General features: G+C 49.7%; 2 protein-coding genes, 1 non-coding gene and 1 pseudogene across 3 annotated transcripts in view; 3 read left to right on the top strand and 1 right to left on the bottom strand.

Moving 5' to 3' along the window:
- Window positions 1–16306, bottom strand: part of LOC100681834 (olfactory receptor 24) — a 162653-nt gene that overhangs the window by 88983 nt on the left and 57364 nt on the right. The window lies entirely within an intron of this gene.
- On the top strand, window positions 1819–2784 carry LOC100087008 (olfactory receptor 7G3-like). The gene has a single exon (XM_001516986.2). It carries the CDS (start codon window positions 1819–1821, stop codon window positions 2782–2784), a length of 966 nt encoding a protein of 321 aa, XP_001517036.2.
- On the top strand, window positions 14042–14177 carry LOC114806855 (annotated as a pseudogene).
- Window positions 14898–15060, top strand: LOC114806702. Its single transcript, XR_003754764.1, has one exon. It is a non-coding gene; the product is annotated as a U1 spliceosomal RNA (small nuclear RNA).

Below are 16306 nucleotides of genomic sequence, written 5' to 3'. Positions count from 1 at the left end.
TGATTCTATTTATTTGCTATTGTTTTAATGAGATGTTCATCCCCTTGATCCTATTTATTGCTATTGTTCTTGTCTGTCTCCCCCGATTAGACTGTAAGCCCGTCAAAGGTCAGGGACTGTCTCTATCTGTTGCCGATTTGTACATTCCAAGCGCTTAGTACAGTGCTCTGCACATAGTAAGCGCTCAATAAATACTATTGAATGAATGAATGAATGAATGAATGAATGAAAGATAGACAAGATCAAGGTACAGAGAGTAGGTTGGTGTTAGAGGAGCGAAGTGAGGGGGCTGGGTTATGGTAGGTGTACAGTCCAGCATTAGTCGTGGTCTTAAATACTGAAGGAGCCCAGATTTTTGTGCTAATCTGTTCGTCTACAAGTGTCCCATTCTTGTGAGCTTTCAGTGTGTGCTATCTAGCTTTTTTGGTGAATGAAGATGAATTATACCAGTGTGTGGTGTTTGCATTTTTACGGTGAGTTTCTAGGTCTACTTTCCACGGGGGGCTGGAGAGGAAGGGAGAGGTAATGTAAAAGGGCCATACAAAATAACATAGGGGTCAGGAGAATTTTCCGGATAAATGAGTGGGATCACTCATGGTTTCCTGTGACCAAGGCTGGGGCAGTGATCCGGGAAGAGAGCAGTTTAAGGAGAGAAATAACTGGAGGGGCAGAGACTTCTCCTCTTTAACTTCCTCCTATTTCTCTCCCCTCCACCCCGAGCAGGGAAATGCTGTCTTTTCCAGGAACCCCAAAATGCCTTTGCTGCTGGGGAGAGAGCTCAAGAAACGAGGATCACTAAGCCTAGAAAGGAGACAGCAACTGAATCAAGGTCTCTGAGGGCAGAGTGTGACTGTCATTTGTCTTTAACAAAGCAATCCCGCATCCAGTGGTGGGCCTTGGGAAAGGTAAGGGACTGCGGATAGAGATCTGAAAAGCCTTATAAGAGGCTCAACTTCTTCTTCTTCTTCAAATGCCGTTGAGTTGTTTCTGACCCATGGCGACTTCACGAACACACCCTCTTCAGAATGTCCCATCTTCTGTTCTGGGGTCATTCTGGAATGTCTGTATCTGTAGAGTTTTCTTGGTAAAGATTGGGAAGACCCTATCTTTACCACTGCCTTCTTCTACGCAGTAAAAACTCGAGTCTCTGCTGGTGTCTTTGATCGATGGTTTGATCACTTGACCTTTGACTCTTTCCCATGCCGCTGCTGCCTGGCACAGGCCAATCAACTCTGTCAGACTCTTCTGCTTAGACTTCTCAGTAATGGGTAGCCCTACTTGGCATCGCTCCCAGCTTTGTCGGCTTATGCAAGCCCTTCTGCCAAGATAAGGCGTTGATTATCGGGCTTGGAGAAGTCGATGATTGCCCCATTTTGGGCAGCCCAGCCAGGGAAACGTCCCCAGATGGGACAAGGGGGTCCTAGAATTCACCTTCTTATGAAGAATACTTGAGGTATTTGTTATCCCTCTTCCTACATGCCAAGTTCAGGGGTAGATATGACACAATGAAAGCTGACACAGTCCCTGGCCCACAAGGGACTCACAGCCTAAGGGGTTGGGGGAACAGGTATAACCGATGCCCAGATAAATGAATTGATTTTCTCAAGGACACACGTAGCAGGTGAGTGGCAGAGCTGGGTTTAGAAGCCAGGTCTTCTGATGCCAGGGCCAGTGTGCTTTCCATTAGGCCACTCTGCTTCTCCTTACCTTCAGTGCCCAAAACTCGAATAACTGGGGGACAATTCATCTGAACCATGATGTAATTGCTCCATCATGCCTTTCTCCTGCCATATCTCCCCAAGCAGATCCTCCGGCCCCATGCAGAGGGGAAACCAAACTGGTGTCTCAGAATTCCTCCTCCTGGGACTCTCCAGCTGGGCAGAGCAGCAGCAGCTTCTCTCCGTGCTGTTCCTTTGGATGTACCTGCTCGGGATCTTGGGGAGTCTGTTCGTCATCCTGGCCATCAGTTCTGACCCGCAACTGCACACCCCCATGTACTTCTTCCTCGCTAACCTCTCCCTGGTCGACGTCTGCTTCCTGTCCACCACGGTCCCCAAGATTCTGGCCAATCTCCAGAGCCACAGCAAATCCATTTCTTATGCTGGCTGCCTGGTGCAATTGTATTTTTTCATCCTGTTTGTATGTCTGGACAGTTTTCTCCTCACGGGGATGGCTTATGACCGTTACGTGGCCATATGCCACCCTCTTCACTATGCCACCATCATGAGCCCCCGACTCTGCGCCCAGACGATTGCGGTGTCCTGGAGTGTCGGTAGTCTTGATGCCCTCTTAAACATCTTAATGGTGGTCCGATTATCATTTTGTGCAGAAAACGGAATCCATCACTTTTTCTGTGATCTTCACCAGGTCCTAAAGCTTTCCTGTACCGACACCTTCTTTAACGAAGTCCTGGCATACGTACTCCTAGTAGCTTTTGGTGTTGTTCCCCTCACAGGTCTTCTTTTCTCTTACAGTCATATCATCTCTACCATACTGAAAATCCCATCTGTCGGGGGAAGATATAAAGTTTTCTCCACCTGTGGCTCTCACCTGTCTGTGGTCTCCTTGTTCTATGGCACCGGTTTGGGGATCTACTTCAGCCCCAGATCTAACCAAGCATCCCAGCAGGGCGCGACAGCATCTGTGTTATACGCGGTGGTCACCCCCATGCTGAATCCTTTCATCTACAGCCTGAGGAACAAGGACATGCAACAGGCCCTGAGGAATGTGTTCTGCAAGAAAACTCTTCTTCTGAAGCCAGTGACCTGTCCTCCTGGATCTTAGGAAGTACCCCAAGACTGTGAGCCCGTCGTGGGCAGGGATCGTCTCTCTTGATTGCTGTGTTGTACTTTCCAAGTGCTTAGTACAGGGTTCTGCACACAGTAAGCGCTCAATAAATCCCATCGAATGAATGAACACAGTGAATCAGCTTGCAAATTGGGCTTTTTAGTCTTTCCTGGGCAAGACTGACCAGGCACGAAATCACCTTCGATGATAACAGTTGTGGTATTTAAGTGCTTCCAGTGTGCCGAGTAATGTTACTAAGCCTTGGGGTAGAAGCAAGATAATAATAATAATAATGATAATAATGTTGGTATTTGTTAAGTGCTTACTATGTGCCGAGCACTGTTCTAAGCGCTGGGGTAGACAGAGGGGAATCAGGTTGTCCCACGTGGGGCTCACAGTCTTAATCCCCATTTTACAGATGAGGTAACTGAGGCACCAAGAAGTTAAGTGACTTGCCCAAAGTCACACAGCTGACAAGTGGCCGAGCCGGGATTCGAACCCATGAACTCTGACTCCAAGGCCCGTGCTCTTTCCACTGAGCCACGCTGCTTCTCATGAAGATGATCAGGCTGGGCACAGTCCCTGTCCTCAGCGGGCTCCCTGTCTAAGTAGGAGGGAGAATGGGTATTGAATCCCTATTTAATGGCTGAAGAAACTGAGAAGCAAAGGGATTCACTCAAGGCTACTCCACAGACAAGTGGCAGTACTGGGATTAGAACCTAGGTCTTCTGACTCTCTGACTCCCAGGCCAGTGCTCTCACCATTAGGGAGTGCTGAACTGACTCCATCCATATCGGGGTAGCATGGTCTAGTGGAAAGAATAGAGGGTTTGGGAGTTAAGAGACCTGGGTTTTCTCCCTGGCTGGCTGTGTGGCCTCGAGTGAGTCATTGAACCTCTCTGTCCTTCAGCTTCCTCGTTTGAAAAATGGAGAGAACGCTATCTGCTCGATTTCTTCCTCACAGGGATGAGACGACAGTGAGATCGCTAATGGGGCAATTCCACTCTGATCCTCTTCTCCTGTCCCAGAGCGAGACTATGACATACAACCTGCCGGCCGATCCAGCTTTCTCCGGGGATGTTTGTCTTCTATTAGGTGGGGGACCACATAGCTGGAACCCCAAGCTCCTTCTCAGCTACAGATTCCTATGTGCGAAGCTCAGACAAAAGGCTCATTTGGGGCAAAAAAAAAAACCCACTATCTAAATTTCTGACCTCATTAGTTTTTTCTTAGCCCAATTGTGCTTTTTTCACGCATCCGATAGGAGATGTGCCAAACACGCTCATCATCCTCAAATCAAATTGAGTGCTTGTGTCTGCAGGAGAGTTGATTATCTATGTCAAGAAGACTCAAGAAATAAAACGAGTTGATAGCTTAAATTGTGTTTATATTGATGCCTGTCTACTTGTTTTGTTTTGTTGTCTGTCTCTCCCTTCTAGACTGTGAGCCTGTCGTTAGGTAGGGATTGTCTCCCTCTGTTGCCGAATTGTACTTTCCAAGCGCTTAGTCCAGTGCTCTGCACACAGTAAGTGATCAATAATTACGATTGAATGAATAAATGAATGAAATATCTTCGATCTTGAACATTGACAGAGCATTAAAGTTTTAAACAGGAATCTGTGTTCTTGAGGAAATCATATATCATTGGTTCATTCAATCGTATTTGTTGAGTGCTTACTGTGTGCAGAGCACCGTACCAAGCACTTGGGAGAGTACAAAACAACAGTAAGCAGACATATTCCCTGCTCACAGGGAGTTGGGGAGACAGACATCAACACATATCAATACATTACAGATATGTACATAAGTGGCTTGGGGCTGGGAGGGGGGATGGAAAAAGGAAGCAAGACAGGGCTACGCGGAAGGGAGAGGGAGAAGGGAAAAGGGGGGGCTTAGTCTAGGGAGGCCTCTTGGAGAAGATATGCCTTTGGTAAGGCTTTGAAGTGAGGGAGAGTGATTGTCACATTTGAGGAGGGAGGGTGCTCCAGGCCAGAGGCAGGACCTCATCCAGAATTACCCAGAATGCAAACTCCTCAAAGACAAGTAGCATGTCTTTTATTTCTACTGTATGTTCCAAAGGTCCTTAGAGAGAGCAGTCTCGGTAGAGTGGAGGGGACGGAAGCCAGATCGGAGGGGGTCCAGGAGAGAATGGGAGTTAAGGAATTCTAAGCATCGAGTGTAGATGACTCGTTCTAGGATCTTGGAAAGGAAGGGTAATAGGGAGATAGGGCGATAACTGGAAGGGGAAGTGGGGTAGAGAGAGGGGTTTTTTAGGGTGGGGGAGACATGGGCATGTTTGAAGGCAGAGGGGAAGAAGCCATTGGAGAGTGAGTGGTTAAAGATAGAAGTTAAGGAGAGGAGGAGGGCAGGGGCAATAGTTTTTATAAGATGAGCGGGAATGGGGTCCGAGGCACAGGTGGAGGGAGTGGCACTTGCGAGGAGGGAGGAGATGTCCTCTGAGGATATTGCAGGGAAGGATGGGAAAGTAAGGGAGAGGGTTCGGGCGGCGGGGAGGCAGGAGGGGAAGGGTGACTTTGGGAAGCTCAGACCTGATTGTGTTAATTTTCGTGAGGAAGTAGGTGGCCAGATCATTGGGGAGAGGGATGGGGGAGGGAGAGGAACAGGGGGCCTAAGGAGAGAGTTAAAGGTCCGGAACAATTGGTGGGGGTGACGGGCATGGGTGTCAATGAGGGAGGAAAAGAAGTTTTGCCTGGCGGAGGAGAGGGCAGAGTTAAGGCAGGAAAGGATAAATTTTAAATGGATAAGGTCGTGCCACTCAAGCTCTCACCCCCCTCCTCCCTGTGGCCTGGAATTCCCAACCCTTCATATCTGACAGACCATCACTCTCCCCACTTTCACAGCCCTATGAAAATCACATCTCTTCCAGGAGGCCTTCCCTGACTAAGCCCTCATTTCCCCTATACGCTTGGGTCTCTACTCCTTAAGCGTTTTTATTTTCATTCCACCTCCATATCACTTATACTCTGCACAAGTGTATACTCCTTATACTCTGCCACTTCCCCTATCTCCTCCTCTAGTCTGTAAGTTCCTTGTGGGCAGGGAATATGCCTACCGATTCTATTGTATTGTGCTCTCCCAAGCGCTGCATAATGCTGCATACAGTGCCCTACACCCAGTAATCGCTCAATGAATACCATCGATCGAGTGAATGCAGCAAGTAAGGAAATTTGAGATTCCTGAACCTCCTGACTAAGCCTGGACACACTTCCCTCTCAAGCCCATGAATGACGAACAAACATCAGGAAAATGTCTGGGGAAGGCCAGAGACCTTTGGGTGTCGAGGTCGGAGGAAGAGAAACTCACTTTTCCAGTTACGGACTGAATTCAAAGTCTGTCTCTGCCGTACTGTTGAAGTGCAAACTTTATGCCAGCGGGCACTGCAGGGACACCTGGAACAGACTTCAGTATGAGGACAATACTCATCCTGGGACAATCGACGTGGCCGAGGGAGGATGAGGAATGGGGGGCTGTGTTGGTCCTGGGCAAGAACACTGCATCTTCACCCACAGGGGCATTGTGGGTGGGAGAGGGGCTCACACCTGGACTATTCGCGGGAGTCTCTAGGTGGCTGGGACCCCTGGCCCGTAGCTCCCCGAGCTCCTTGGTAGAGACAAACAAACGTTCTGTGCCCGGTCTCTGCCCTGGCCCCTCTGGGTTCTGTCGAGGGGAGATGTCCCAGACCATTGCTGACTGGTGGGGAGTGATGAAATCTCACTGGGGATAGAATCCTCCTCCTCCCCTACTGGAGCAAAAGCCCCTCTGGGGGCCAGGATGTTGTCAGTCCTCCCTGGACAGCTCTTTCTGTCTCTCAGTGAAGGTGTCTCCCAAGCTGGCTCTCCTCCCAGGAATGCTCCAACCCTTTGCTGCATGGGCTGCAGTCTGCAGTCCAGGGCTGGGACCCTTCTTTGGAGAGGAAGAATCAGCCAGTGGTCCACATAGCATCCTCTGCAACCTCAGGCAATATGATCTGGCATCCAAATCAGGATGATTAGCTGCCAGAGCTCCCCTGGTGACTGCAATGTGTGAGGTCTTTTTTGACCTGTCTGAGGATTGCCCTCCAACCCCCAAACACCTCAAAGACAACTTTGCAGTCTGCTGCAACAGAGACACTCAGAGATAGGCAGTACAAGCTTCATGCATTCAGCCACACTGAAGGGAGAACATAGCCCCTTCACCTCCTCATGTTCCGTACAGCGCTAACACATCATGCCACGCACGCTTAACCTAATAAGATCATATGCAAAATTTTCAGCAGAGTGTTTGGCTGCCGCTCCCACATCGCCACTGCCAGGAGCACCCATTTTTCATCTGGAGCATGGCCAGTGGGGAGAAGAGGGGAACTTGGTGGCAGAACTTAGAAGGGGCAGAAAAAGAAGAGGTGGGGGAAGGAAATGAAAGAAAGAAGGGACAGAGAAAAGAAAAGAAAAGAGTCCAAAAGGAGAATCACCTCTTCTTTCTCCTCTGCTGCCCCCCTGAGAAGCGGTGTGGCTTAGCGGAAAGAGCCTAGGCCTAGGATTCAGGGGATCTAAGTTCTAATTCAGTCAATCATACTTACTGAGTGCTTACTGTGTACCAAGCACTGAAGTAAGCACTTGGGAGAGTAGGATGCAATAATAAATGACACAGTCCCTGCCCACAAAGAGCTACCCAATTCTGCCACTTGCCTGCTGTGTCTTTGATCGAGTTGCTTTTCCGTGTCTCAGTTTTCCCACCTGTAAAATGGAGGTAAAATATATATTCTCCCTCCCCACGGATGATCTGATGATCTTCTACCTTCTCCAGTACTTAGTACAGTGCTTGGCGCATAGTTAGCACTTAACAAACACCACAATCATTAATAGTAATAATAATAATGTTAGTATTTGTTAAGTGCTCACTATGTGCTGAGCACTGTTCTAAGTGCTGGGGTAGATGCAGGGTAATCAGATTGTCCCAAATGGGGCTCAGAGTCTCAATCCCCATTTTCCAGATGAGGTAACTGAGGCACCGAGAAGTTAAATGACTTGCCCAAAGTCACACAGCTGACAAGTGGTAGAGCTGGGTTTAGAACCCAAGTCCTTCTGACTCTCAGGTCCCCTTCTCCTCCACACTTTATCTCACCCTTGGCTTCATGGACTCTGTCCTCTCCTGGTTCTCCTCTTATCTTTCTGGCCGTTCATTCTTGGTCTCCTTCACTGGCTCCTCCTCTCCTCTGATCCACTAACTGTAGGGGTTTCTCAAGGGTCAGTTCTTGGCCCTCTTCTGTTCTCCATCTATACTCACTCCCGTGGTGAACTCATTCGCTCCCACGGCTTCAACTATCATCTCTATACAGATGACACCCAAATCTACATCTCCTCCCCTGTTCTCTCCTCCTCCCTCCAGGCTCGTATCTCCTCCTGCCACCGGGACGTCTCCACCTGGATGTCTGCCTGCGAACGTCTGTCTGCGAACCTAAAACTCAACATGTCTAAAACTGAGCTCCTTATCTTCCCTCCCAAACTCTGTCCTCTCCCTGACTTTCCTGTCACTGTGGACGGCACTGCCATCCTTCCTGTCTCACAGGCCTGCAACCTTGGTGTCATCCTTGACTCAGCTTTCTCATTCACCCCGCACATCCAATCCGTCACCAACACCTGCCGGTCTCACCTACACAATATCGCCAAGATCCGGCCTTTCCTCTCCATCCAAACGGCTATCGTGCTGGTACAAGCTCTCATAATATCCCGACTGGATTTTTGTGTCAGCCTCCTCTCTGATCTCCCTTCCTCCTGTCCCTCCCCACTACAGTCTATTCTTCATTCTGCTGCCTGGATCATCTTCCTACAGAAGCACTCTGGGCATGTCACTCCCCTCCTCAAAAACCTCCAGGGGTTGCCTATCAAACCTTCGCACAAAGCAAAAACTCCTCACTCTTGGCTTCAAAGCTCTCCACCACCTTGCCCCCTCCTGCCTCACCTCCCTTCTTTCTTTCTACTGCCCACCCCGTACACTCCGCCCCTCTGCCACTCACCTCCTCACGGTCCCCCGTTGGCGCCTGTCCCACCGTCGACCTCTGGCCCATGTCCTCCCGCTGTCCTGGAATGCCCTCCCTCCTCACATCCGGCAAACTAACTCTCTTCCCCTCTTCAAAGCGCTACTGAGAACTCACCTCCTCCAAGAGGCCTTCCCAGACTGAGCCCCCCTTTCCCTCTGCTCCCCCTCATTCCCTCCCCCCCGCCCTCTGCTCTCCCCCCTTCCCCTCCCCTCAGCACTGTGCTTATTTGCATATATTATTTTTTACCTTATTTATTTTGTTAATGAGGTGTACATCCGCTTGATTCTATTTATCTTGATGATGATGTCTTGTTTTCTTGTTCAGTTTTGCATTGCTGTCTGTCTCCCCCATCATTGAGCATGGAGGTGGGGGGAGGGCTCATCATGTGAGCTCATCACTGGGCAGGGATTGTCTCTATCTGTTGCCAAATTGTACAGTCCAAGCGCTTAGTACAGTGCTCTGCACATAGTAAGCGCTCAATAAATACTATTGAATGAATGAATGAATGAATGAATGAATGAATGCTCTATCCGCTAGACCGTGATGCGTCTCTAGCTCTGCTTCTCACTTGAGTGAAAACTCGCTCATTTGTTCATTCAGCAAAGGTGATGGGAAGAGCAGAACGTTCCCGGAAAGTGGGACAAGGTGCGAGTTGTGAGGGGAAACAAAAGAATAGCTTGTCTTACTTGTAGCAAACTGTCTCAGGATCTCCCTGGGTCAGGAATCTAAGTCTGATGATCATCTATCCAATTTCTATAAAGCAAATTCTAATCGAGGACCCCCGCCTCAGATGAGAGAAAGCCAGGGTAAAAGTTTGCTCTGGAGAACTTACCCTCGGGCAATCAGATCCAGTTGGGTGGTCAGTCCCCCGGCGGACGGCTCTAACCCGGAAGGTCAGTGTTGGTCCGGGGCTCTGTCCCCGCGGCGTCGGGCTCCTCGGCCGTCCCCCGTCTCCTCCGGACTGCAGCCCGAGCGTGAAGAGGGACCAGGGTCGTGGGGCTGCAGGGCTCTGGGCAGGAGTGCTGCGTCCTCACCCACAGGGGTCAGCGTGGCCGGGAGCGGAGCTCACGGCAGGACTATTTGCAGGAGTCTCTGGGCCCCTGGGACCCCCGGCCCGCGGCTCCCCAAGCCCCTTGTCAGAGACAAACCCCCAGACGTTTCAGACTTAATTAAGACCTCGGTGGGGAGTGTTGAAATCTCTTGGAAACAGGGTCCCCAACTTTCTCAGCCTTTATGATGTCGAGCAGTTCAGCTTTTCTCCAGGGCTGGGGGAGGGAAGGGGCTGCCCCACTCTTTGGGTAACCCTAGAAGGTCCGCAGAGCCCTGAGCTCGAGCGGTGGAGGCTTCGGTCCACCCCGGGGTGCTGTAGGTAGGGTGCGTGGCTCCTCCCCAGAGCAGGCGGCAGGTAAGAGAGGTCAAAATTAGGTACACAAAAGCATAAAAACTCCACTCCTTGCAAGGCAGGCCCTGGGGCCAATCCAGGTGCCTGACCGCCGGCCAACTCTGCCAGGTCTGTGAAGATCTGTAAGACCGTGAGCCCTAAGTGGGACAGGGACTGTGTCCCAACCCAATTACCTTATATCTACTCTAGCGCTTTGTACAGTGGCTGGCACATAGTAAGCGCTTAACCAATACCACAATTACCATTCTCGTCATTTGGTCCAGATGAGGCGAAGGGAAGAGGAAATAATGAGGGAGATCGGGTTTGGGTCTTCAAGGTTCCCCACGAGGCTTTTCCTGACTAAGCCCTCATTTCTCCTACTCACCCTCCCCTCTGCATGGCCTCTGCACCTGGCTCTGTATCAACTAAGAATGTAACAGTCACCACACCCTCTAAGCACTTGAGAGTCACCCCACCCTCCGCCCCACCAGCACTTCATTCGTTCATTCATTCAATCGTATTTATTGAGCGCTTACTGTGTGCAGAGCACTGTACTAAGCTCTTGGAAAGTACAATTCGGCAATAAAGGGAGAGACAATCGCCGTCCACACCGGGCTTACCGTCTAGCAGGGGGGAGACAGACAGCAAAACAAGTAAACAGGCATCGATATAAATAAATAGAATTATAGCTATATACAGATCAAAACAAGGAAGCAGGCACCGACAGAGAGCACTTAGGTACAAATCCTTATACTCCACCATTTCCCCTCTCTGTAATTGATCGTATGGCCTGTCTCCCCCTCTAGACTGTAAGTTCCTTGTGGGCAGGGAATGTGTCTATCAACTCCATTGCACTGTACTCTCCTAAGCATTTAGTACAGTGCTCCATACAGTCTTTAGACTGCAAGCTAGTTATGGGCAGGGAACATATTCAACCACTCATTCTATGGTAGTGTAGCACTATCTTGTAAAGTCCAAGTCCCACACACCAGTACCATAGTAGTGTTAACATGAAACAGTATTCAAAGAGAACAGCTACAAAGTACCCCAAGGTGAAGGAGGCATTAGCAGTAGCTTGAGTGAATCAGTCATTGCCCTACAAAAGGTCGAAGCGCTTGGAAAGCGAGAACAAAGCCTAGGTGACATGTTTCCTTGCTGGGGGCTGAAAGGGAACAAGGAATTTAGCAGGAATCAGAGGGTGGGGAACAGTGAGCAGGCTGTGCAGACCTAATGAGTCAGAAAGAATCCATCACCCATCCACTTTTAAAGCCACACTGAAAGTACATCTCCCCTAAGAGGCCTTCCCTGACCAAGCCCTCATTTCCTCCTCTCCCGCTCCCTTCCATTCATTCAATAGTATTTATTGAGCGCTTACTATGTGCAGAGCTCTGTACTAAGCGCTTGGAATGAACAAGTCGGCAACAGATAGAGACAGTCCCTGCCGTTTGACGGGCTTACAGTCTAATCGGGGGAGACGGACAGACGAGAACGATGGCTAGAGTCAAGGGGAAGAACATCTCGTAAAAACAATGGCAACTAAATAGAATCAAGGTGATGTACATTTCATTAACAAAATAAATAGGGTAATGAAAATATATACAGTTGAGCAGACGAGTACAGTGCTGAGGGGATGGGAAGGGAGAGGGGGAGGAGCCGAGGGAAATGGGGGGAAAAGAGGGTTAAGCTGCGGAGAGGTGAAGGAGGGGGGTGGTAGAAGGAGTAGAGGAAGAAGAGGAGCTCAGTCTGGGAAGGCCTCTTGGAGGAGGTGAGTTTTAAGTAGGGTTTTGAAGAGGGGAAGAGAATCAGTTTTGGTGGAGGTGAGGAGGGAGGGCATTCCAGGACCGCGGGAGGACGTGGCCCGGGGGTCGACGGTGGGATAGGAGAGACCGAGGGACGGTGAGGAGGTGGGCGGCAGAGGAGCGGAGCGTGCGGGGTGGGCGGTAGAAAGAGAGAAGGGAGGAGAGGTAGGAAGGGGCAAGGTGATGTAGAGCCTTGAAGCCTAGAGTGAGGAGTTTTTGTCTGGAGCGGAGGTCGATAGGCAACCACTGGAGTTGTTTAAGAAGGGGAGTGACATGCCCAGATCGTTTCTGCGGGAAGATGAGCCGGGCAGCGGAGTGAAGAATAGACTGGAGCGGGGCGAGAGAGGAGGAAGGGAGATCAGAGAGAAGGCTGACACAGTAGTCTAGCCGACATCCAGGTGGAGACATCCTGGAGGCAGGAGGAGACGCGAGCCTGAAGGGAGGGGGAAAGGACAGGGGCAGAGATGTAGATCTGCGTGTCATCTGCGTAGAGATGGTAGTCGAAGCCGTGAGAGCGAATGAGTTCACCAAGGGAGCGAGTGTAAATGGAGAACAGAAGAGGGCCAAGAACTGACCCTTGAGGAACTCCAACAGTTAAAGGATGGGAGGGGGAGGAGGCGCCAGCGAAGGAGACCGCGAATGACCGGCCAGAGGGGTAAGAGGAGAAACAGGAGAGGACGGAGTCCGTGAAGCCAAGGTTGCACTAGGATTTGCATCCTTTAATAATGTTGGTATTTGTTAAGCGCTTACTATGTGCAGAGCACTGTTCTAAGCGCTGGGGAAGATACAAGGTAATCAGGTTGTCCCACATGAGGCTCACAGTCTTCATCCCCATTTTACGGACGAGATAACTGAGGCACAGAGAAGTGAAGTGACTTGCCCACAGTCACACAGCTGACAAGCGGCAGAGCCAGGATTCGAACCCATGACCTCTGACTCCCAAGCCCGGGCTCTTTCTACGGAGCCACGCTGCTTTATTCACCCCTCCCTCGGTCCCATAGCACTTATGTACATATGTGTAATTTCATTCATTTCTTTGAATTAATGTCCGTCTAGACTGTGAGCTCACTGTGGTCAGGGAACATGTCTACCGACTCTGTTACATTGTACACTCCCAAACGCTTCGTACGGTGATCTGCGCACACTAAGCACGCAATAAATACGATTGGCTGGTTGGAATACATAGCCTTTGGCCCAGTCTACTAAGCTCTTTCTTTCTTTCTTTTTTTGAGGGAGAAGCCTCCGGCTGCATCCCCAGAGTGAAGGAACTCCTCCGGCCGGTTGCGGAGGTGGTGAGAGGACTACTCGTTATGCACTCAGTCAATCGTGTTTATTGAATCCTTACTACATGCAGAACACTGTCCTAAGCACTTGGGAGAGGATAGTATAACAATAAGCAGGCCCGTTCCCTGCCCCCCACAAGCTTGCAGTCTCTTTTTTCTTTTATGGTCCTTTTAGATTGGGGGTTTTGAAGATCGAGCATGTGCAATGAAGAATAAATAGAAGGAAAGGATCGGGAAAGGCAGAAGGAAGAGTCTGGCTGGTGACGTCGGCAGCGAGTTTATGAGATATGTAGAAGAACCTCGTGCACACTGGGAAGTGCTCCCGCCGTACTTTCAAAATTGTCAATCAGGTGACTTTGCAGAGGAGAGCGGCATTTTACCCGTAAATATAGTGATTAGACAGCCCCAACGCAAATTCTTTATGAGGTTGTAGCGTGAGTCTGTGTACAGGCTATTGAGCGGTTGTTGAGTGGTTAGCTCTGACTGACCATGTTCATCAGAGAAGCAGCGTGGCTCAGTGGAAAGAGCAGGGGCTGGGGAGTCAGAGATCATGGGTTCAAATCCCGACTCCGCCGCTTGTCAGCTGTGTGACTTTGGGCAAGTCACTGAACTTCTCTGGGCCTCAGTTACCTCATCTGTAAAATGGGGATTAAGACTGTGAGCCCCACGTGGGACAACCTGATCACCTTGTATTCTCCCCAGCGCTTAGAACAGTGCTTTGCACATAGTAAGCGCTTAACAAATACTAACATTTATTATTGTTATGTAGGGGTTTTTCCCAAGGTGAGGCTCAGCCATTGCACTCCGGCTGTGTTGGCGCCTGAGATTTCCCCAAATGGGGGAAACTCGACTGGATAACTTGTGGTAGTGAGGGATTGCTTGCTACCCTGAGGTAGTTCGAAGGAAGGACTCTCCATTACCTGGGGAAACTATATGATATTTCCCTGTGGATTAATTTAGATGGGAGCTTTAATTTGTTCACTCATTCATTCATTCACTCAATCGTATTTATTGAGCACTTACTGTGTGCCGAGCAGCGTACTAAGAGCTTGGAATGTACAATTCGACAACAGATAGAGGCCGTCCCTGCCCAATAACGGTTTAAAAGGGGGAGACAGACAGCAAAACCAAACAAGTAGACAGGCATCAATTTAAAAGAGGGATCGCATTTCGGTCGTAATGGCGTGTGTCTGAGGTACTGTGGGTTAAGCATTTCGCGCCCGGGGCGCTCGAATGGCTCCTTCTTTGGTGTCATCCACTTACTTCTACTGAAGTTGGGCGGTTTAGGACAGGAGAGGGAGAGAAAGGTAGTGCGCGTGCGCCGTAGAGCCCCGAAGGCTCAGGTTGGGAAAAGCCCAAGGCCCCTGGTGGGTGACGTCACAACGAGGGTCCCGGGAGCGCTGTGCATCCTGGGAAATGGCCTGCCAATCTTCTCCTTACTAGGATTTTAGGGGCTCTGCTGAGGAGGGCGGCCGTTGCCCCTCAGGCTTGATGTGACCCCCCCGCCCCATAGTCAATGGCCTCTGAGTTTGGCCATTTTGTGTCGTAGCAGGCCTATGTGTACAGTGCCCGACTTGTCATGGCGTCCTCCCCGAGGGGAGTAGGGTGTTCATACTTATCTGGCAGGGGAAATTGTGCGGTCATGCAGGTGCTTTTCCCAGGTTGAGGCTCAGTTACTGCGTTCTGGCTTTGCTGACCCCTGCGATTTCCTCAAATGCGAGGAACTCGACTGCATAATTTCTGGTGGGGGCGGACTGCGTTCGTGCTCTCCCTGGAAGTGCTGGCTCTAAAGAGAGAACAGTGTTGCAAGTATGAATTCCGTGCTTTTTTGGTTTTTTTTTTTCTTTTAACCAGAGGGGAGGTGAGTAACACGCCTTTAAGGAGAGTGACTCTGTCATACTCTGCCGGTGGCAGCGGCTGTCTTCTTCTTTTTATTGCTTCGGGAAGGAGAAGAGGAGTTGCTCTTCGGTCTTTCTTTGCTTTGAAGTTGAGTTCTTTGTCCGCTGTCAGTGCTTAGTGAGTGCAGATAGTATATTGAGTTGTTCCTCTTTTCTTAAAGTAAGGGCTGTTTTAGTAGTGAGGTTTTTTTTTGTTTTTATCCTGTTATTATCTTGGATGGTATTTGAGGGCTTCCCTTATATAGAGCACTACAGTAGGCACTTAGGAGACTCCAAAGTCGATGGGCAATTATCCTGCCCACAGCGAGTTTGCAATCTAGAGAGAGAGGCCGATGTTAATTTTAAATGAATCATTTAGAATATATAAGTGATAGCTATGTATCTGAATTTTCTACGGTTGAAGGTGAGGTGAATAGAAAATGTCCGAAAGTCACAGATAATAATAATATTAATTCATTCATAATGATGGTATGTGTTAGGCGCTTACTATGTGCTAAGTGCTGGGGTAGATACAAGGTAATCAGGTTGTCCCACGCGGGGCTCACAGTCCTCATCCCCATTTTACAGATGAGGGAACTGAGGCCCAGGGAAGTGAAGTGACTCTCCCAAAGTCACACAGCTGATAGGTGGCAGAGCCGGGATTAGAGCCCACGACCTCTGATTCCCAAGAAAGACCTCCGTGCTCTTGCATTCATTCATTCAATGGTATTTATTGAGCGCTTACTATGTGCAGAGCACTGTACTAAGCGCTTGGAATGTACAAATCGGCAACAGATAGAGACAATCCCTGCCCAATGACGGGCTCACAGTCTAATCGGGGAGACAGACGGCAGAGCAAAACAGAAGGAAACAAAAACAAGACAACATTATCATGATAAATAGAATCAAGGGATGGACACCTCATTAACAAAATAAATAGGGTAATTAATAAATATATACAAATGCGCACAGTGCTGAGGGAGGGGGAGGAGCAGAGGGAGGAGGGGGAGCAGAAGGAAAAGGGGAAGCTCAGTCTGGGAAGGCCTCTTGGAGGAGGTGAGCTCTCAGTAGGGCTTTGAAGAGGAGAAGAGAATTAGTTTGGCGGAGGTGAGGAGGGAGGGCGTTCCAGGACAGCGGGAGGAC

The sequence above is a fragment of the Ornithorhynchus anatinus genome, chromosome X1, assembly GCF_004115215.2.
Source record: "Ornithorhynchus anatinus isolate Pmale09 chromosome X1, mOrnAna1.pri.v4, whole genome shotgun sequence".
NCBI lineage: Eukaryota > Metazoa > Chordata > Mammalia > Monotremata > Ornithorhynchidae > Ornithorhynchus > Ornithorhynchus anatinus.
The sequence above is the reverse complement of the archived record's forward strand: the minus strand, read 5'-3'. Positions and strand labels throughout refer to the sequence as shown.

Excerpts from the sequence above, each read along its gene's own strand:
- LOC100087008 (XM_001516986.2), top strand. The coding sequence starts at position 1,819 with ATGCAGAGGGGAAACCAAACTGGTGTCTCAGAATTCCTCCTCCTGGGA.